Source organism: Rhinoraja longicauda, chromosome 22 (assembly GCF_053455715.1).
Source record: "Rhinoraja longicauda isolate Sanriku21f chromosome 22, sRhiLon1.1, whole genome shotgun sequence".
In the NCBI taxonomy this organism is placed as follows: Eukaryota; Metazoa; Chordata; class Chondrichthyes; order Rajiformes; family Arhynchobatidae; genus Rhinoraja; species Rhinoraja longicauda.
In genome coordinates, this window is record NC_135974.1 from 33,712,327 (window position 1) to 33,735,607 (window position 23,281).

At 43.8% G+C, this 23,281-nt stretch overlaps 1 protein-coding gene across 4 annotated transcripts in view; it reads left to right on the forward strand.

The window, feature by feature from the left end:
- Positions 1–22,674, forward strand: part of LOC144604546 (uridine-cytidine kinase-like 1) — an 83,503-nt gene extending 60,829 nt beyond the window's left edge. For 3 of the 4 annotated variants that reach the window (XM_078419093.1, XM_078419091.1, XM_078419094.1), the window contains 8 exons: positions 41–60; positions 7,315–7,413; positions 10,180–10,273; positions 13,513–13,575; positions 16,906–17,028; positions 17,491–17,598; positions 18,603–18,759; positions 21,809–22,674. In XM_078419093.1, the coding sequence (XP_078275219.1) occupies positions 41–60; positions 7,315–7,413; positions 10,180–10,273; positions 13,513–13,575; positions 16,906–17,028; positions 17,491–17,598; positions 18,603–18,759; positions 21,809–21,885 (741 nt within the window). In that variant the 3' untranslated portion in view covers positions 21,886–22,674. The remainder of the gene's footprint in view (positions 1–40; positions 61–7,314; positions 7,414–10,179; positions 10,274–13,512; positions 13,576–16,905; positions 17,029–17,490; positions 17,599–18,602; positions 18,760–21,808) is intronic. The other variant, XM_078419092.1, reaches the window with a different exon arrangement.
- The last annotated feature ends 607 nt before the right edge of the window (positions 22,675–23,281 follow it).

The following is a 23,281-nucleotide window of genomic DNA, read 5'->3' on the forward strand; positions in this document are numbered from 1 at the left end:
CTCACTTGCCCCGCTGCGAACATAATTCCCATGTGAACAGAGGAAACTGCGTTGGGATATGTGAGCAGAATTTGCATCTTTCATTTGCTTTCCTCGCTGTTCTCTATCGTTCCTAGTGTCTGGCGATAGCGGTGAAGCGTAAAACAAATAATAATCTCCCACAAATGCTTCCAACGGCTTCGTATATTTTGCTCTCCCTGCAGCTAGAATGTATTGAAGTGGCTTTAATTAACGTAACTAATTCCTTGCTTATTGATATTTTCATCTATTCCCTCTTTATGTTGTGGTAGGTAGCTGATTTGTGGAGGGGTGTCTCCTGCTTGGAGTGTTCTTTGCTTGTTAGAAGCTGCTCAAAGAAACGGCAACTAATTAACTCATCTTGGTTTTGAGATTTGGACCAGATTTTGATAACCTGCGCTTGGAAATCTCCATCTTAACTAAAGGCACGACTAAATCTGAGCACCACCCCCTCCCTCTGTACCCCACCCTGCTCGCACTCCTTTACTTCCCTCTCCCTCCTCTTCCACCTGCGATCCTTCCTCTAGCTTCACAATTCACAACTCTTCAATCATTTTGTCTCGTGCCTTCGGTCTTTTCATCTCTGGCCTTTGGCCAACCTATATCCACCTATGACATGCCAGGCTTTGTCCTGCCCCTCCTCTCTTCCAGCTTTCTCTCCCCCCCCCCCCCCCCCCCTACAATCGGCCTGAAGAAGGGTCCCGACCCAAAACGTCACCTCTCCATGTTCTCCAGAGATGCTGCCTGACCTGATAATGCACGTTTTCTTGGGAGTTACCCGAGGTACTCCAGCACTTTGTGTCTTCTTTTTTTAAGACACAAGCATCTGCAGTTCCTTGTTTCGAAATCTAAGCTTTAATGTGGCCCTGTTCCTTGCACTTTCACAGTGACACGATCTAAAGTGACTTTAGAGTAGGTTTCAGGATTGCAACAACTGCTTGGACCCAATCCTCAAGCCAAGGTGCATATGGACAAGTTCTTGCAGAGGTGCAACACAGAGTTGGGCTCGGCTCAAAAAGCTCGGCTCAGTCCTGTGTTCCTGGTTGTCACGTAAAGGTGTTTGGCAGCAGTTTCATTGTAATAGACTGTCTCGCTATCACGAGTGACTAGTATTTCAGGCATGAATAACACTGCGTAGGGTTTTTCAATGGCGCAGTGGTAGAGCTAGCAACCCCCCCCATTAATATATCAACCAGGTTATTTCAAAGATTTATCACCATAGCAAGAAAAGACGCAAAGAGTTGGAGTAACTCGGGTTGCACCTACGAAACCTTGCGTTATAGAAAATTGCATTGTAAAGACAATGGTGTCAATGGGTAAAAGGGGGTGTGGGGATGGAGAAATGGACACAGAACGCTGGAGTAACTCAGCGGGTCAGGCAGCATCTCTGGAGAACGTGGACAGGTGACGTTTTTGGGTCGGGACCCTTCTTCAGACTCTCAAAATGTTTTTCGAGTGGTTTGCTGTGCTTTCAGAGGGGGTGAGACTGGAGCGGGCTAGGGGAATGGAGAAATCAAGATGGGTTATATCGTGCTGGCATTTGGAAGTACAATGGTCCAGAGAGCATGGAAGTCTGGCTGAGGCACCTCGGCCAGGCCAAACAGAAAGATTCCTTTCTACCTGGTTAGAGTGGATGTGGCAGAGGATGGTTCCACTAGTGGGAGAGTCTAGGACTAGAGGGCACAGCCTCAGAATAAAAGGACGTTCCTTTAGAAAGGAAACGAGGAGGAAATTCTTTAGTCAGAGGGTGGTGAATCTGTGGGATTCATTGCCACAGAAGGCTGTGGAGGCCGTCAATTGATATTTTGAAGGCGGAGATTGACAGATTCTTGATTAGTACGGGTGTCAGGGGTTATGGGGTGAAGGCAGGAGAATGGGGTTGAGAGGAATAGATCGTAGACTCGATGGGCCGATTGGCCTAATTCTGCTCCTATGACATGAACTACCTACTCACTACCCCCTACCTCCTCAACAACTGAAAACAGATATGTTTTCTGTGTCTCTCTGTAGATGTATGTTCTTCAACCTTCAATATTGGCTCGATTTAGAGCCATAGAGTCACTCAAGCCCCCAATCAAGCTAGCCTCATTTCCCCTCCATTGCCTTCATTTCTCTTCCCCAGATGCAGCCTGACCAACTGAATGCTTCCAGCATTTTACTTTAATTCCTGTCATCATCGACAAATCGCCAGCAAAATCAGAGATCTGAGCAAGGAAAACAAAAATTGCTAAAACTAATCAAAATTTACAAAGTCATCACTACAAAGCAGCACGTACTTTCTTAAAAATAACATCTTCTGCTCTGCTCCCTTCCCCCAACTTCTAACACTTGCGTCTGCATTTCTAAGGTGCATTATTTGTGTGTAGGCGTTGTGAAATGTAACCGCAAGGGCAGAACATACCAACTTCAAAATCCAGCCTTCTCTAAATTTCCCGTGGTACTGAACAAACTGACAGGGGGACCCAGTAAACACGAGAAACAAATAAGGCACGCGTTTCATTAAAGTTCCGCAAAAGAATTAATCTCACGGTGCAAATTAAGATACCAGATAACGATGCAATTGGAGCCAAGAACTGATCTTTAAAAAAATGTCTATCTCAGGAAAAAAATTCCCTAAGCTAGCCCTAATATTTACTGACACCCACCCAGTGTGGAGATTGAGAGATGGTCGAGGGTTATGGGGAGAAGGCAGGAAAATGGGGTTGAGAGGGAGAGAGAGATGAACCGTGATTAAATGATAGAGTAGACTCAATGGGCCGAATGGCCTAATTCTGCTCTTTTTCCTTATGACATGACTACTTTTTAAAAAGATATTCATGGACATGAAAGGTTTAGAGGGATATGGGACAAACGTGGGCAGGTGGGAATAAACAGTGTTAAGTTTGGTACTGATATGCGAGTCAGCACATCAAACAATATCGAACATATGAATGTATGAAATATAGTTTAGTTTAGAGATACAGCGCAGAAACAGGCCCTTCGGCCCACCGAGTCCGCACCGACCAGCGATCCCCGCACATTAACACTATCCTACGCACACTAGGGACATATACAATTATACCAAGTATACAAACCCAAGCCAAATAACCTACAAACTTGTACATCTTTGGAGTGTGGGAGGAAACCGAAGTTCTCGGAGAAAACCCATGGGGAGAACGTACAAACTCCGTACAGAGAGCACCCGTAGTCGGGATTGAACCCGGGTCTCCGGCGCTGTAAGGCAGCAACTCTACCGCTGTGCCATCGTGCCACAAATCTTTGCGCTAAATGGGTAACGTTTAGATACCAGCCTCCTTTGCTTTGGTTTGGATGAAAGATCTTTTGTTCACCAGTTCAGGGCTTGGGAACACAATCTGCTGACACGCTAGCTGGAGTACCATAGATATTGCCAATGGTTTATTATTGCCATGTGTACCAAGATACAGTGAAAGGCTTCAGTTGTCTGCTACCCATCCTAACTCTAACTCTACAAGTGCAATCAAGCCATAGGCAATTATAACCGATAGTGCAAATGCTGGGCGGGTATTTTTCCCCGACCAACTTAACATGGGTGCAATGAGGCCACATGCAATAATATTCTACCATATCCACTCAATATCAGCAGTAGCCTGTTCAGTGGTCGCTAGTGTTCGCCAGTGTAGGTTGATGGCATTTCCTCCCATCCACTGATCTAGTTCAGCCCCATCTACACAGATTCCTGGCTTTGACCCATTTCATTGGCTGCTCAGTTTCTCTCCCTGTTTGACCAATTGAGGTAATGTTGAAGATACAAGGAACCGAAGATGTTGGTTCATTTTTAAAAAAGATACAAAGTGTTCAGTGTGGCATGGAAACAGGCCCTCGGCCTGTCGAATCCATGCCGACCACCATACACCAGCTGATCACCCATCCACTAGTTCTATCCTACACACCAAGGATAACTTACAGACGCCAATTAACCCACAAACCTGTATGTCTTTGGAATGTGGGAGGAAACCGGAAAACCTACGCGATCATAAAATACACTGGAATTTAGAAGGATGAGAGGGGATCTTATCGAAACATATAAGATTATTAAGGGGTTGGACACGTTAGAGGCAGGAAACATGTTCCCAATGTTGGGGGAGTCCAGAACAAGGGGCCACTGTTTAAGAATAAGGGGTAGGCCATTTAGAACGGAGATGAGGAAAAACTTTTTCAGTCAGAGAGTTGTGAATCTGTGGAATGCTCTGCCTCAGAAGGCAGTGGAGGCCAATTCTCTGAATGCATTCAAGAGAGAACTAGATAGAGCTCTTAAGGATAGCGGAGTCAGGGGGTATGGAGAGAAGGCAGAAATGGGGTACTGATTGAGAATGATCAGCCATGATCACATTGAATGGTGGTGCTGTCTCAAAGGGCCGAATGGCCTCCTCCTGCACCTATTGTGTATTGTCACAGGGAGAACGTACGGAGTACGCGTTTGTAGGTTCATGGCTTCTGTAAATTGTTCCTGGAGTGTAGGATAGAACTCGTGTTAGTCAGAGCAGACTCGAAGGGCCAGTTTCCATGCCTCTAAACTAAACCAAACTAAATGGAAACTTTAATGAAAATCCATTAACTAAGTAACACCCTGCACATTCTAACCGAGCAGATGACGGCTGCTAAGTTATACCGGGGTCTCACCTACTGAAAATATAAACATCAGTGTTGAACTCTGAGACAGTCGCCTAGCAACCGCCAACATCTCACTTAATTAAGGATGACATTCCTGTCAAGGTTTCCGCAGTTCATTTGGGAGACGGTTCGGGACTAATTTAATCTGCTGTTTGGTTCTGTTGACCATGTTTTATCATTTACGATGCTTTTGAGGAATTTAATAAAACTTCTCTAGGGCTTCAGTTGTGCCCACGCTCACAAATTGACAGCAAATTAATCGCTGTTTGTATTTAATAAGCTCTCATGTGATAGGAGCAGAATTGGGCCATTCGGCCCATCAAGTCTACTCCGCCATTCAATCATGGCTGATCTATCTCTCCCTCCTAACCCCATTCTCCTGCCTTGTCCCCATAACCCCTGACACCCGTACTAATCAAGAGTCTGTCTCTGCATAAAGATATCAGTTGTGGCGCATTAGATCTGAAAATCATGAACAAATACCATGAAAATATTCTAGGTATTATATCTTGATGTTTGCATTAATTTCCCCCCCATCTCATCAAAGGAAGCAATTAACTAAAAATATGATAACATTTATTTTTTTAGCATCATCTATAATTATTTCCAGGTTGCAAGATATTGAATAAGAATCTCATGATAAAATTAAAGATGTTTATCAGCCACAGATTGGGTGTGGAGGCCAAGATATTTTTAAGGCGGAGATTGACCGATTCTTGATTCGTAAAGCTGTCAAAGGCGTAGGGGGAGAAGGCAGGAGAATGGGATTGGGAGGGAGAGATAGATCAGCCATGATTGAATGGCGGGGTAGACTTGATGGGCCGAATGGCCTAATTCTGCTCCTAGAACATATGAAACTTTTCCTTATCGCTAGGCTTTCTATTATATTCTGCTTTATCAGCCTATAAATAATTGTTAAGATAGATAATAGAAAGTTAACATGCAAGCAAAGCAAACCATGGGGAAGGCAGATCAAGAGGGTTAATGCATAAGACTAAGAAAATCTTGGCACAATCTAGCTGTGAATGCAAGCTGGAGTACTCAAGTAACATTAATTGTTGAGAGGTGTAGGGAAAAAAACTGCTAGATGCTGGTTTAAATCGAAGGGAGACACAAAATGCTGGAGTAACTCAGCGGGTCAGGCCCCCTTCCCTGACAACAGTCTGAAGAAGGGTCTCAACCCGAAACATCACCCATTCCTTCTCTCCCGATATGCTGCCTGTCCCGCTGAGTTACTCCAGCATTTTGTGTCTACCTTAGATGTTGAAACTTGTGTCACAAGAGTTTACTGAATGGGGTGGGGAAAAAGTGTCCATTGAAAGTCGGGAGAGTAGCTTTGCACAAATTCCTCTGGAGCTGAGAATTAAAAATGATCCCAAAGATGCTTAAAATTCTTTAGTGGCTCTATGGATGATGATTGTAGACTGATTCCCGTGTCTGGTGTCTGGACTGCCAATCTCAGGATTTGCCATATACCGGTTAGCACTGATGTGAGCAGAGACCCATACAGGCAGGGGCTTACGAAACTCTAGTCTCCTCCTTGGATGGGTACATGGATACGAAAGGCTTAGAGGGATATGGGCCAAAGGCGGGCATATGGGACTGGCTTAAATGGGGCATCTTGGATGAATTGGGCCAAAGGGCCTGTTTCCATGCTGTACGACACTATCACACTTAAGAAGTTAAAAGAGTATATTTTAATATTTTTCTCTCACACATTTACTCTTCGTCAAGCCCTGCCAACGTCTAATGCATTAAGTTCTATCTGAGTGAGGATCTGTCCACACTATTTGTAAAGTGACACCAACAGTTGTTATTGGCAGGCAGTCTAACTTACTCTCGGGTAATGGTGTACAATTGGTTTTAAAAGATTGCCCATCTTTTACACGCACACGCAATCATAAGGTCATAAGTGATAGAAGCAGAATTAGGCCATTCGGCCCATCAAGTCTACACTGCCATTCATTCAATCGTGGCTGTTCTATCTCTCCCTCCTCACCCCATTCTCCTGCCTTCTCCCCGTAACCCCTGACACCCGTCCTAATCAAGAATCTGTCTATCTCTGCCTTAAAAATATCCACTGACTTGGCCTCCACAGCCTTCTGCGACAAAGAATCCCACAGATTCACCACCCTCTGACTAAAGAATGTCAATGATAAAGAATGGCATGGAAGAACTGCAATGTTCATTTCCACAGCAGAATAAGATGTCGTACGTCAGACAGCTTATCACACATTGCCGTTTTCACTTAATACAGAAGTTTAAATTAGTCGCCAATATATTTTGCTCTACTTTTGGTGATTGGCTGAAGTACACAGTAACTATTTGTTTAGATAATTCCATTTGCCTTTTAGTTATCGTGCAAATAACTTTGAATGATTTTGTGTGCAGTAACAGTTTGGATAATTCCATTTGGTATTTAGTTATTGGGCAAATAATCCGGAATATTCTTTATTCCAAACGAGGATGCAAAATTCAATCAAGATATAATGCATCTCTTAGTCACGTCAAATATAAAAAGCTTCATATATCAAATGTTAAAATGTTTTTGCAGCTTTCTGAGTATTTGCACATTCTAAAAAGCAAATGCATAAAGCATAACTGATGGCTCTGTGGAGCGTTGAGTTGTTTCATAACGTCTATCTCCTCGTTGTATCGCTCTAGGGCTACTTTGGCTTCTGCCCACCAAGCGCAACCATTGCCGGAAACGCTGAGTGTGTTGAAGAGCACTCCGCAAGTCCAGGGGATGCACACCTTCATTAGGTACTGTCTCAGTTCATCCGCCTTGGTGAAACGTCTAGACATTCCTCCACAGTTATCCGGCAATTAAGCCACGTGCAGCACGGTGGCGCAGCGGTAGAGTTGCCGCCTCACAGCGCCAGAGACCCGGGTTCCATCCCGACTACGGCTGCTTGTCTGACTGATACAGGGAATGACTAATCATCTGTTCAATGAAGTGCAGAAAATAAGTCCAAAATACCACACAGCTATCTGAGTAGCAAAAGTTCAAGAGACGCTACAAACTCTGGTTAGAAAACGTGATGAATTGGTTGTCTGAAAACGATTCTTCTGAAAGTGGAGATAAAAAGGGATTGCAGATGCTGGAATCCGGAGCAACAATCAAACTGTTAGAGTGGCTCAGCGGATCAGGCAGCATCCGTAACATTTGCACGTTCTCCCGGTGTCCTGCTTGGGAGTTTTTCCCAAGGTCTTCGGTGTCCTCCCGCACTCCAAAGACGTGCAGGTTTGTAGGTTAATTGGCTTGGTGCAAATGTAAATTGTCATAGTGTGTGCAGGGTAGAGTTGGTGTGCGGGGGTCCCTGGTCGGCGCGGACACGAGGGGCCGGTTTCCGCGCTATATCTCTAAACTAAACTAAGGTGTGAAAACGCACACCTCCAGATTCAGGGATAGTTTCTTCCCAGCTAATTTTAGGCAACTGAACCATCCTACTGCAACCAGAGAGCATCAGTCTGAAGAAGGGTCTCGACCCGAAACGTCGCCCATTCCTTCTCTCCTGAGATGCTGCCTGACCTGCTGAGTTACTCCAGCATTTTGTGAATAAATATCTTCAATTTGTACCAGCATCTGCAGTTATTTTCTTACACTATATATAAGCCCTGAACTACTATCTACCGAAATGGTGACCTTTGGACTATCCTTGATCAGACATTGTGGCTTTACCTTTCACTAAACGATATATGCTCATCATGTATGTATACACTGTAAGTGGCTTGAATGTAATCATGCATTGTCTTTCTGCTGACTGGATAGCAACAAAAGCTTTTCACTGTACCTCAGCACACATGACAATAAACTAAACTGACCTAAAAGCCACCTGCAAACCCATCGCTTTGACTTAACCTAGTTTAGTTTAGCGATACAGCACCTGACCTGCTGAGTTACTCCAGCAGTTTGTGTCTATCTTTGCTATAAACCGGCATCTGCAATTCCTTCCTCCCTCCAATCATCGCTTGCCAGCTCCTGCCTCATCCTTTCCCCTCGCCCAGCTAGTCTGCTCCAGATCCCCTCACTCTCAATCTCGACCCGAAACGTCGACCATCCCTCTACCTCCACAGATGCTGCCTGATCCGCTGAGCCACTCCAGCAGTTTGATTGTTGCTCCAGATTTCAGCATCTGGAGTCCCTTTTTATCTCCACTTTCAGAAGAATCATTTTCAGACAACCAATTCATCACGTCTTCTAAACAGAGTTTGTAGCGTCTCTTGAACTTTTGCTACTCAGATAGCTGTGTGGTATTTTGGACTTACTTTCTGCACTTCATTGCACAGATTCCCTGTATCTGTCAAATTAATCCTTCGCTCTTTTGACATGTTTCACACAGCTACTTTGCCTCCCTATTCTTTTTAGTGCGTTTGTTTTCAATAATTTCCCCTACCGCTGCTTGACTTAATTATTTTGCTTATCTAATTCTGCAGCTTCTGAGCCATCTGCTACAAGTCTAGTGGCATTCCATGTGGAACGCCAACTGATGGCTATTCAAGCAGAACTTTGGTGAAAGCCTTCAGCAAGTCAAGAACATACTGGTGTGGGAAGGAACTGCTGACGCTGGTTGAAACCGAAGATAGACACTAAACGCTGGAGTAACTCAGCGGGACAGGCAGCATCTCTGGAGAGAAGGAATGGGTGACGTTTCGGGTCGAGACCCTTCTTCAGACTGATGTCAGGGGAGGGGGCGGGACAAAGGAAGGATATAGACTGAAGAAGGGTCTCGACCCAAAACGCCACCCATTCCTTCTCTCCTGAGATGCTGCCTGACCTGCTGAGTTACTCCAGCATTTTGTGAATAAATACCTTCAATTTGTACCAGCATCTGCAGTTATTTTCTTGTACATTACACACTAGTTTAAACTTAAGTCTAAACTAATTTCTGGACAATATCTGAATGCTGTATCTAAATTGCACCCTTGAATTCTGGTCAAGAATGTGTTAACTTCACAATCTTTCAAATTGTTCCCTTGTAAATAAAGTATAGAAGTAAAAGATTAAGAAAGTGCAAGGGATACAGAACCGGAATGAAAGGGAGATATCATGAACATGTTAGGAACATGTTTTGATTTGTGTTCAAACTATAAATCACTGGGAAATGCAGAGATATTTTAGTACTATGCAAAACTACTGTTACTGTGCTTGAAAAGGCACAAAGTGCTGGAGTAACTCAGCGGGTCAGGCAGCATAGATAGAAACATAGGAAATAGGTGCAGGAGTAGGTCATTCGGCTCTTCGACAGCTCTGGAGAACATGGATAGGTGACGTTTCGGGTCGAGACCCTCCTTCAGTCCCGACCCAAACATCGCCGATCCATGTTCTCCAGAGATGCTGCTTGACACGCTGAGTTACTCCAGCATTTTGTGTCTTTTTTTTATTTAACTAGCATCTGCAGTTTCTGGTTTCCTCTTTATTTTGTACGTGGCTCTGTTAACGAGATGCAACGTTTTGTTTGTGTAAAGCAGTGTGCATTTTCCAAATGAAGTATCGAGGGAAGGCTGACAGCACCATTTCCTTTTCAGAAATAAAGACACTTGTCGAGATGAGTTCATCTTCTATTCCAAGAGATTGATGAGGTTGTTAATAGAGTACGCACTTTCACTGCTCCCTTTCAGGGTACGTATGGCAGGAACATTATTCATCATTCACAAAATGTTGCAGTACTGAATTTGTACCAGGGTCTTTTTTAGTTTCGTTTTTCAGTTTAGTTTCGAGACAGTGTGGAAACAGGCCCTTCAGTCCAAGCCGACCAGCGATCCACGCATATTAGCACTATCCAATACATGCTGGGGACAATTTTACGTTCATACCAAGCCAATTATAATATTTTTATTTTTGAAAAGCATAGGTACAAATAGAAATAAAAGACAAATTTGTTACAAAGTTCTTACGTAGCTTCAATTTTTAAATTTTTAAAGAGAGAAAATAAAAAATAAAGAAGAAAGAAAAAAAAACTATAAACTATTGGAAAGAGAGAATAAGAAAATTTAAAAAAAGGTATAACTATAAAAATTAAAGGAGGTAGATCCGGGAGACAATAACCACAGTTGTACATCCAACCCTAAACTCAAGTTTCAACTTTTAATTTTAAATTTTTATTTTAGTCCTGTGCCAAACCCATTTACTTTTCTAAAAATTCAATAAATGGAGACCATATTTTTAAAAATAACTCAGGTTTGTCAATTAAGGCAAATCTTATTTTTTCCAAATGCAGGGTCTCTGTCATTTCCGTAGTCCACATTTTAATTGTGGGGGTTATTGTTTTTTTCCAAAATTTAAGTATTAATTTTTTCGCAGTTATTAAACTGTAATCAAGAAAATGTACCTGACTTGTTGTAAAGTTTGTAGTATGTTCTGATAATCCTAATATAATTAATTTTGGATCCATATCCAATTGCTGGTTGATAACTTTAGAAACTATTTTAAAAATCTCCAACCAGAAATTTTGCATTTTTATGCAAGTTACGAAAATATGAGTTAAATTAGCTTCTTGAAATTGACATTTATCACAAATAGGAGAGATACTAGGAAAAATCCTATTTAATTTCGTCTTCGAATAATGTAATCTATGTATTATTTTAAATTGTATTAAGGAATGTCTAGTATTTAATGAACATTGGTGTATATGTTGTAAACTTTCATCCCATATATCTTGCATTATGAGTTGATTCAATTCGTCCTCCCATGCTCGTCTATAAGATTCTGATGACGGAATGTCATTATCTAGGAGAGTATTATAAATAAAGGATATTAATTTATTTGAATTATAATGTCGATTCAGGCATACATCAAGAGTTTCTGGACCTCTAAACTTATATTCTTGCATGTGTACTTTTACATAATCTCTAAGTTGTAAATATCTAAAATAATTATTAACATGTAATCCATACTTCTGCTGTAAATCCTGAAAAGAAAGAAAAGTTCCCTTATGATAAAGATCTCCCACCCTTTTAATTCCATAACTTTTCCATTGAGCAAATCCTCTATCTAAGACAGACGGTTTAAAAGAAGGGTTATTCGCAATAGGGAGGAAAGCAGATAATTTACTCAGTTTTAAAGTAAGATTTAATTGTTTCCAGGTACGGATAACACTGTGTATAATGGGATTACCTCCATATGTTTTTTTATTTAAATTTATTGGAGTTAAGAGGATCGCACCAATATCAAATGGTAAACAATCCTCTTTCTCCATCTTTAACCAATCCGGTTGTTGATCAGTGTCATCCAACCAGCAGGTTATATTTTTAATATTAACCGCCCAATAATAAAATAAGAAGTTAGGTAAGGCAATTCCTCCATTAGTTTTAGACTTACATAGATGTCTTTTATTTATTCTATGAGTCTTGTAGTCCCAAATAAAATTAGTAATAATTGAATCAATTTAAAAAAAAAACTTTTTTGGAAGATAGATCGGAATTGCTTGAAATAAGTATAGTAGCTGTGGAAGAAAGATCATCTTTATAGCATTACTACGACCAACTAATGATATGGGAAGTGTTTTCCAAAATTGGATATTTCTGTGTAATTTAGTGAGTAAAGGAGGAAAATTTAATTTAAATAAAGAAGTATATTTCCTAGTCACGTAAATTCCAAGATATTTAAACTTTTCATAGGCAATTTTAAAAGGAAATTGTTGAAGTATGGCCGGATTGTGCTCAATTATTGGCATAATTTCACTTTTGTACCAGTTAATTCTATAACCTGAAAATAAACCAAATTGAGTTATGAGATTTAATAAATTCGGAATGCTAATTTCTGGCTTTGTAATGTATATTAATACATCATCCGCATATAAAGAAATTTTATTGGTTGTATGTTTAGTGTTATAGCCATGAATATCTGAATTTGATCTAATACTCTCAGCAAGTGGGGATAGTGGGCATCCTTGTCTACAACCCCTAAATAAATGAAATTTAGATGAAATTACCAAGCCAATTAACCGACAAACCTGCTCGTCTCTGGAGTTTGAGGAGGAAACCAAAGATCTAGGAGAAAACCCACGCATGTCACGGGGAGAACGTACCAACTCCGTACAGACAAGCGCCCATTGAGAGCAGTTTTATTTTGTGCTTGTGCCTGTCTGAGTGAAGGCAGATGCAAGGTATGGATATTAGCACAAAACAGCACAAAAATACATCCTACAAATTATCTTCAAACAAAACACCTTTTGCCATGTGCGTGGCCCCCTGGGGTAATCTCCCTACCCTTGTTTGAGGGGTGCCCCCTCCGGACTCTGCCCCCCAATGTCCAGCAGCAGAAGTACCCTAGACTGTGGTCCTCCCCCACAGAGCCTTGGCAGTTCATGAGTGACATGCATAGATAGGAGAGGTTTAGAGGGATACCAGATCAAGTGGACCAGTTGGGCCCAAACCTCTCCTGCATTGGTGCAGCACCCTCATCCTTTATATGCAGGAAAGTGTAAGTGCATGAGGCGGTGTTTCTGTGCTTTTCCTCTAAAGTCTACTGAAAGCGGATTGGTGCAATCAGTGAATGCTTTCTTTCTAACTAAGTTGAAGAATAGGCCATTTAGGACTGAGTTGAGGAAAATCATTTTCACCCAGAGAGTTGTGAACCTGCGGAATTCTCTGCCACAGAAGGCCGTGGAGGCCAATTCACTGGATGTTTTCAAGAGAGAGGTAAATATAGCTTATTTAAATATATATTAAATATAACGGAATCAAGGGATATGGGGAGAAAGCCGGAACAGTACTGATTTTCGATGATCAGCCATGATCACATTGAATGGCGGTGCTGGCTCGAAGGGCCGAATGGCCTACTCCCGCACCTATTTTCTACGTTTCTAATCAGTGAATGCCTTCTATCTAACTGATTGTGTTGCTTGTATTCTGTGACAGACGTGCACAGTTCAAACTCTGCAAGGTCAGGACTACGAGGGGAGAAGATTCGATGGCACAAGGGTAAGTCTGTTGCAATGATGGTGTTGCGAGATTTAGTATCCAGATTAAATTTACCATTCAGTTGGAAATATTGCCAATCCTAAACCATTAGCTCCTGTATCTTAATAACAATATGGATGTAGATTGCAAGCACTCACCGACCTATGTAAGTGGGGTTGCCAACTGTCCCGTATTAGCCGGGACATCCCGTACTTTGGGCTAAATTGGTTTGTCCCGTACGAGACCGCCCTTGTCCCGTATTAGGCCCGGGGGACACTGTAGGCCCGGGGGACACTGTAGGCCCGGGGGACACTGTAGGCCCGGACAGTGTAGGCCCCGGACAGTGTAGGCCCCGGACACTGTAGGCCCGGACAGTGTAGGCCCGGACAGTGTAGGCCCGGACAGTGTAGGCCCGGACAGTGTAGGCCCGGAGGCCCGGGCGCCACCTGCCGGAGGTTGCATAGCAACCCGCCTCCCGGCCCGGACGGCCGCCATTGGTGGAGCGGGAGCACGTGGCCGCTGGCTGGGTGAGGTCACGTGGGGCGCGGGGCGATGACGTCACCTTGCCCCTTATTTGGGAGCGAGAAAGTTCGCAACCCTAAATGTAAGCGTTACGTTCCCTGAACCATTACGCAAATCAGATTTTACGTAAGTCAGAATCTCCATCCCGATCCCCTGCCCAAAGTAACTCACTGAGGATGGAACTGCAGATAAAATGCGTAAGAAAGAACTGCAGATGCTGGTTTCACAGAGATCGCAGTCTGAAGAAGGGTCTCGACCCGAAACGTTACCCGTTCCTTCTCTCCAGAGATGCTGCCTGACCCGCTGGAACTGCAGATGCCCGTTTACACCAAAGATACAACACAAAAAGCTGGAGTAACTCAGCGGGTCAGGCAGCATCTTTGGAGAAGGGGAATAGGTGACCTTTCAGTCTGAAGAAGGGTCTCGACCGGAAACTTTACCCGTTCCTTCTCCAAGGGGATGCTACCTGACCCGCTGAGTTGTTCCAGCGTTTTGGGTCTGTCTTCAATGACAGTATTAACTGTATCAGCAGCATCCAGGGCACTTTCTGCAGCGAATGCCTTCTGGGTAATACGGCCGCCATTTGCTGGCTTGTTTCCAATGTAAACTCGAGTGATGGTACAATACAATACAATACAATACAATATATCTTTATTGTCATTGTACCCAGGGGTACAACGAGATTGGGAATGCGCCTCCCATACGATGCATTAATTTAGGTAATGTAGACAGCAGCAACCCAACGAAACGAAACAGTTGTAACAGTTTTGGACAGGGTAAAGTGCAAGTTCATCTATGCGTTGTGGCCATCCGGCTCAGCAGGACCGGTTCATAGCAGCTATGGCCCTGGGGATGAAGCTGTTCCTGAGTGTGGAGGTGCGGGCGTAGAAGGCCTTGTATCGTCTGCCCGATGGAAGGAGTTCGAACAGACTGTTGCAGGGGTGTGAAGAGTCTTTGTGGATGCTGGTGGCTTTTCTGAGGTATCGTGTGTTGTAGATGCCCTCCAAGTCTGGTAGCTGTGTTCCGATGGCCCTCTGAGCTCTATGGACTACCCGCTGTAGAGCTTTCCTTTCTGCCTCCGTGCAGCTGAGGTACCACACAGGGATGCCATGCGTTAGGATGCTCTCTATGGTGCAGCGGTAGAAGGTCGTCAGCAGCTGTTGGGGTAGACCAGACTTTTTCAGTGTTCTTAAGTAGAACAGTCTTTGTTGTGCCTTCTTGACCAGCGCAGCAGTGTTATTGGACCATGTTAGGTCCTCCGAAATGTGAGTGCCCAGAAACTTGAAGCTGGACACTCTCTCCACACTGTCCCCGTTGATAGAGATCGGGGCATATTCCCCGTTATGTGACCTACGGAAGTTGATGATCATCTCCTTGGTCTTGGTGGTATTTAGGGACAGGTTGTAATCCGAGCACCAGTCCGCCAGGTTCTGCACCTCCGCTCTATAGTTTGTGGAAACTACAAACTGCCTTGTCAGCACGAGGGACTGAGAACAGGATTGTTTAGGCAAGTCACCTTCTGCCTAAGTTGGGGAATGTCTCCACGCTTTATTGATCAGTGTGTGTTTGATTAAGTGCAGAGAGATGTGATTATGTGCGGCATGTTTGATCCATGATGGATTTTGAGCACTTTATTCAATAAACAACATTTTAGTGCGGCATTTCAAAACAGTTGCTATTCTCTGTAATGTGAAGTGTTTGTGAATCACTGAAAGAAGGAAGGAAATGCAGCGTCTAAATTAAGTAGTTATCTCTGTAGTTATCTCTGTTGTTTCCCTTTCCCTTGACTCTCAGTCTGAAGAAGGGTCTCGACCCGAAACGTCACCTATTCCTTTTCTCCAGAGATACTGTCCGACCTGCTGAATTACTCCAGCTTTTTGTGCCTGTCTTAGGTAATTAATAGTTGTTCTATTTTAGATGGGGAAAAAATAGAAGAGAAACAAGCTGTTAATGCAGCAGGCAATTCTGCAGATGCTGGTTTAGATTTAGATTTTTTTTTTAGATTTAGAGATATAGCGCGGAAACAGGCCCTTCGGCCCACCAATTCCGCACCGCCCAGCGATCCCCGCACATTAACACTATCCTACACACACTAGGGACAATTTTTTTAAATATTTACCCAGTCAATTAACCTACATACCTGTACGTCTTTGGAGTGTGGGAGGAAACCGAAGATCTCGGAGAAAACCCACGCAGGTCACGGGGAGAACGTACAAACTCCGTACAGATGGCGCCCATAGTCAGGATCGAACATGAGTCTCCGGCGCTGCATTCGCTGTAAGGCAGCAACTCTACCCCTGCGCCACCGTGCCGCCGATCATACGATACATGAGTTATTTTCTCATACGATACATGAATGTAATCCAGCTGTATCTCCAAACTAAACTAAACACACAGCATCACGGAAAGCCTGAGAGAAGCACAAAGTGCTGGGGGAATGTTGAAACCAAGAACTGGAGATGCTGGTTTACAAACAAAAGGCGCAAAGTGCTGGAGCAACTCAGCGGGTCAGGCAACATCTCTGAAGAACACGGATAGGTGACGTTTCTGGTTGGGGCCCTTCTTCAGACTAGTTGTGGTGGGGGCGGGGGGGAGTGAAAGCTGAAACAGAGGAAGTGTAGGACAAAGGCCAGCAAGTGATAGGTGGATACAGTTGTGGGGTACTGTGGAGGGGGGGGGACTTAACAGTTAAGGCTACACTTTTTAGGTTTGCCTCAAGATTCCAGTATCTGCAGTCCCTTGCGTCTCAGGGAAAGTTTGCTATTTGAAAGTGTTACAAATCTGTTTGGATGTGCTGGAAATTCTTTTTTTTTTAAATCGTTCTTGAAGATAACAGGCGTGTCGATTCTGAGAGCGGGCGAGACGATGGAACCTGCCTTATGTGCGGTGTGCAAGGACGTGAGAGTGGGCAAAATCCTCATCCAGACCAACCACACCACCGGGGAGCCAGAGGTAAACGCAGCTAAAAAGTCCTCTTCTCAATCGTGCCTTGACTGTGTTTCATCTGAATTGCAGCAGCAATTAGAATGGAATTAATCCATGCCAATCGGCACGGTGGCGCAGCGGTAGAGTTGCTGCCTGACAGCGCCAGAGACCCGGGTTCCATCCTGGCCACGGGTGCCGTCTGTACGGAGTTTGTACTTTCTCCCCGTGACCTGCGTGGGTTTTCTCCGGGATCTTCGGTTTCCTCCCACACTCTAAAGACGTACAGGTTTGGAGGTTAATTGGCTTGGTATCAATGTAAAAATGTCCCACGTGTGTGTAGAATAGTGTTAGTGTGCGGGGATCGCTGGTCGGCACGGACTCGTTGGGCCGAAGGGCCTGTTTCCGCGCTGTATCTCTAAAATAAACCAATTTGCTCTCGTGTTTTGATTTGGTATACACCGTCGTGAAACTTGCACTTCCAATTCACAGCTTCATTACTTAAGACTGCCGAAGGACATCGGTGAAGATCATGTCATTTTAATGGACTGCACAGTGTCGACAGGGGCTGCAGCTTTGATGGCAATCAGAGTCTTATTGGTAAGCGTGTAAGAAGGAACTGCAGATGCTGGTTTAAACTGAAGAAAGACACAAATAGCTGGAGTAACTCAGCGGGACAGGCAGCATCTCTGGAGAGAAGGAATGGGTGACATTTCGGGTTGAGACCCCTGTGTAGGAAGGAACTGTAGATGCTGGTTTACACCGAAGATAGCCGCACAATGCAGGAGTAACCCAGCGGGACAGGCAGCATCTCTGGAGAAAAAGGATGGGAGACATAATCAAAGACTTGTCCCACCCTGATCATTCCTTCTGAACCTCGCTCCTGTCTGGCAGAAGATTCTTCCCCTCAGTTATCAAGCTTCTGAACAGTCCTGTTGAAGAAGAAGTCTGAAGAAGGGTCTCGACCCAAAAAGTCACCCATTCCTTCCCTCCAGAGATGCTGCCTGTCCTGCTGAGTTACTCCAGCTTTTTGTGTCTTTCTTCTTATTGGTAAGTACCTGTTTCACAATGTTCCCCGACCCTGTTTTCGAGCCTGCATTTGTAAGGCACTGTAATGTCTTTTAATATTGAATGCAACAGCTAGGTATCCTTATGATGTGTTGTGGTTAATTCCATAATTCAGCAGCAGGTCTGTGGAGCCAATTCTACCGGTATCTGAGAAATTTGTTGCCAAGAAATATTAATTGTATCAAAATGCTAATGGTGGAGGTACTACCACAACGGTTAAGAAACATTTACATGGATAGTGAGGAGGGGACTGGAGGAGACTCACTGTGATGGATGTTTCTTTTTTTTGTGTGTTGGTTGGGGTTGTGGAATTTGCTTGTTTTATTGCTTTTATTATTGGACTGTGGGTGACAAAATTTCGTCCAAAAAACTTGTTTTTTGGATGACAAATAAAGATATCTTGAATCTTGAATAGGACAAGTTTAGAAGGATATGGGCCAAACACAGGCAGGTGGGACCAGTGTAGATGGGACATGTCTTCCGTTTAAACCAGCATCCGCAGTTCCTTCCTAGTACACATATCTTGTCTGTCTCAGGATCACGATGTTCAAGAGGAGAAGATCTTTCTGATTTCCCTGCTGATGGCAGAGATGGGTGTGCACTCGGTAGCATACGCCTTCCCCCGAGTGAAGATCATCACCACCGCAGTGGACAAAAAAGTCAACGATCTGTTCCACATCATCCCTGGCATAGGTAAGTGTTTTTAGAAACTTGCCCTTCGAGCCAGCGTCGCCATTCAATATGATCAATATGGCTGATCATCCAGAATCAGTACCCCGTTCCTGCTTTCTCCCCACATCCCGTGATTCCGTTAGCCCAAACGGCTAAATCAGACTCTCTCTTGAAAACATCCAGTGAATTGGCCTCCACTGCTTTCTGCGGCAGAGAACTCCACAGATTTACAACTTTTCACAAATTTTACGACCGAATGTCCTTTCTGAAAGCTCACGCTGCCTAAAGGCTTTGGTTCACCGTTTCCAATTGTCTCCTCTAATCGGCAGCGTCATTTGGAAACGGTTGGAAAAAAATAATTAAAATGATTGAAAAATGCAAAGATATTTTGCATTTAATAATGATATGAAGAAAAATAAGCCAGAAAATCAATGCAAACTCTGCTTTTAAAGGAGTGTGGCATCCACAGTGGTGGGATAAAACCGAGAGGAGACACACGAACGCACACAAACACGCGCACATGCAAACACAAACGCAAACAACACACAAACACACAAGGACAAACAAACATGCAATCAAACAAGAACACGCAAACACACACACATACAAGGACACAAACACACGGGTGCACATGCAAACACACACACACGCAAAACAAGCAAGCACAAGCACACACTGAAACATTAGCACGAGCACGCACACACGCAAACGCACACACACACGCAAACACGCGCACACACACACACAGACACACACACGCAAACACACACAGACACACACACAGACACAGAGACTTGCAGAACGTCAATCGATTCCACAGCAGAAAGAAGGGTCAGGTACACCTACAGATAACCCAACCTCAGACATATCTCCACCAGATCCCAACACCTGGAATCCACACACCCACCCGCTACCTGCTGTTTTAGGGAAAATAGATTATGAGGGAAAACTGGCAAGGAACATAAAAACAGACTGCAAAAGCTTTTATAGATATGTCAAGAGAAAAAGATTAGTTAAGGCAAATGTAGGTCCCTTGCAGTCGGAAACAGGTGAATTGATCATAGGAAACAAGGAGATGGCAGACCAATTGAACAAATACTTTGGTTCTGTCTTCACTAAGGAAGACATAAATCATCTGCCGGAAATAGCGGGGGACCGGAGGTCTAATGAGATGGAGGAACTGAGGGGAAATCCAGGTTAGTCGGGAAGTGGTGTTAGGTAAATTAAATGGATTAAAGGCAGATAAATCCCCAGGGCCAGATAGGCTGCATCCCAGAGTGCTTAAGGAAGTAGCCTCAGAAATAGTGGATGCATTAGTGATAATTTTTCAAAACTCTTTAGATTCTGGAGTAGTTCCTGAGGACTGGAGGGTAGCTAATGTAACCCCACTTTTTAAAAAGGGAGGGAGAGAGAAAACGGGGAATTATAGACCAGTTAGCCTAACATCGGTAGTGGGGAAAATGCTAGAGTCAGTTATTAAAGATGTGATAGCATCACATTTGGAAAGTGGTGAAATCATCGGACAAAGTCAGCATGGATTTACCAAAGGCAAATCATGTCTGACGAATCTTATAGAATTTTTCGAGGATGTAACTAGTAGAGTGGATAAGGGAGAACCAGTCGATGTGTTATATCTGGACTTTCAGAAGGCCTTCGACAAGGTCCCACATAGGAGATTGGTGTACAAACTTAAAGCACACGGTATTGAGGGTTCAGTTTTGAGGTGGATAGAAAATTGGTTGGCGGACAGGAAGCAAAGAGTAGGAATAAACGGGTCCTTTTCGGAATGGCAGGCAGTGACTAGTGGGGTACCGCAAGGCTCAGTGCTGGGACCCCAGTTATTTACAGTGTATATTAATGATTTGGACGAGGGAATTGAATGCAACATCTCTAAGTTTGCGGATGACACGAAGCTGGGTGGCAGTGTTAGCTGCAAGGAGGATGCTAGGAGGCTGCAGAGTGACTTGGATAGATTAGGCGAGTGGGCAAATGCATGGCAGATGCAATATAATGTGGATAAATGTGAGGTTATCCACTTTGGCGGCAAGAACAGGAAAGCAGAGTATTACCTGAATGGTGACCGATTGGGAGAAGGGGAGATGCAACGTGACCTGGGTGTCATGGTGCACCAGTCATTGAAAGCAAGCATGCAGGTGCAACAGGAAGTGAAGAAAGCGAATGGTATGTTGGCATTCATAGCAAGAGGTTTGAGTTTAGGAGCAGGGAGGTTCTGCTGCAGTTGTACAGGGCCTTGGTGAGACCGCACCTGGAGTATTGTGTGCAGTTTTGGTCTCCTAACCTGAGGAAAGACGTTCTTGCCTTAGAGGGAGTACAGAGAAGGTTCACCAGATTAATCCCTGGGATGGCGGGACTTGCATATGAGGAAAGACTGGATAGACTGGGCTTGTACTCGCTGGAATTTAGAAGACTGAGGGGGGATCTTATAGAAACATATAAAATTCTTAAGGGGTTGGAGAGGCTAGATGCGGGAAGATTGTTCCCGATGTTGGGGGAGTCCAGAACCAGGGGTCACAGCTTAAGGATAAGGGGGAAGTCTTTAAGGACCGAGATGAGAAAACATTTCTTCACACAGAGAGTGGTGAGTCTGTGGAATTCTCTGCCACAGAAGGTAGTTGAGGCTAGTTCATTGGCTATATTTAAGAGGGAGTTAGATGTAGCCCTTTTTGCTAAAGGGATCAGGGGGTATGGAGAGAAGGCAGGTACAGGCTACTGAGCTGGATGATCAGCCATGATCATATTGAATGGCGGTGCAGGCTCGAAGGGCCGAATGGCCTACTCCTGCACCTATTTTCTATGTTTCTATGTCTATGTTTCTAGCCTGTCCAACCCCTTAAGAATTTTGTAAGTTTCTATGAGATCCCCCCTCAATCTTTTAAATTCCAGCGAGTATAAGCCGAGTCTATCCAGTCTTTCTTCATATGAAAGTCCTGCCATCCCAGGAATCAATCTGGTGAACCTTCTCTGTACTCCCTCTATGGCAAGAATGTCTTTCCTCAGATTAGGAGACCAAAACTGTACGATTTCAGTGTAATCGTCTTTCATATTTCAGGTAACTTTGGCGATCGGTACTTTGGAACGGATGCACACACTGATTGGTGTGAAGATGATGATGGCGTGTCGTTGTGACGTGCGGCTGTGTGATTCTGGCACCATCGTATTCATGCCCCTCGTGGATTATTAGACGAAGCCCCTCCGAGTTGGGACTTTAGATTGATTCACCGAACAAAGATATCCCATGGCTTTGGAGTTGGCGCGGAATACCTCAACTCAAAATTCCGCCCCTTCTCTAGCATGTTAGTTTATTTAACATCCGAGGCACATCGGTTTAAAAGATACAGTGCCTGCGAACGGGCTGATATCATCCTGCAATGGATATACATAGTTTATATACAAAATAACACATTGTTTTTTTAAAGGGAAGAATTCACATTATCTTGCGACATTTGAAAATAATGCAACCATTTCTTTCAACAAAAAAAACGTGGAAGATTCTTATTTTTATTGTTACATTTTAGATAATATAACATTTTAAATTTAAAATAAATGAATGTAAGATTTCTCAAAAGATACTGAAGCACTCTACACTTGTTTAAAACTCTTTGGATTAGGCGTGGGATTTGCAGCAAGTTTAGCCTTGGTACATTGTTAGCGGGCACTTATGTTTAAACGTTTATTATGATGATTGTATTACTTTTGGAGATTTGAGGATTTATCATTCCTATTTCGAAGATTGGTGTGAATTTAAATGCAACATAAACTTGCTGCAAGGAATAGCAGCACCCTGACCCAAAGCAAATTTTGTGTAGGAATCAGGAGCACTGTGAAGAGGTTTATGCACAGGGTGAGGTCAATTAATCCGCTGCCTTGGCTAGATGTTGGCTGTAATACTGGCTGCAATCCCACACTGTATAGTTAATCAATGAGAATCTCTTGTATTTTAAATTAAAAAGCTTTATATTTTGATCTTTCATCGTCTGATCATTTTAGATGGACAACTCCGAATCGTTGATCAGTGTGGCTGTTGTAAATTATACACTTTGGTGGAAGTAGACACACAAGTCGTCACGTTGCTTAATGGATTATTTAACCATTGAACTGGGGGTGGCGCGGTGGAGTTGCTGCCTTACAGCACCAGAGACCGGGGTTCGATCCCGACCACGGGTGCTGTCTGCACAGTGTTTATACGTTCTACCCCTGACTGCGTGGGTTTTCTCCGGGTGCTCCGGTTTCCTCCCACATCCCAAAGACGTGCAGGTTTGTAGGTTAATTGGCCCTCTGCAAATTGTCCCTAGTGTGTAGGATGCAGAACTGGGATGACATAGAACGGGTGATTGCTAGTTGGTGTGGACTCAATGGCCCAAAAGGCCTGTTTCCACGCTGTATCTCTAAACAGCGCATCAGCTGACAGATTCCATTATATTTCCTGCCTTGATCCAGAGGGATTACCAGGAAAACATTTCAGAGGACTTTTACCATGGAAATTATGGAGCTTAACACTCTCCAAGTAGCAGAGAGATATGAG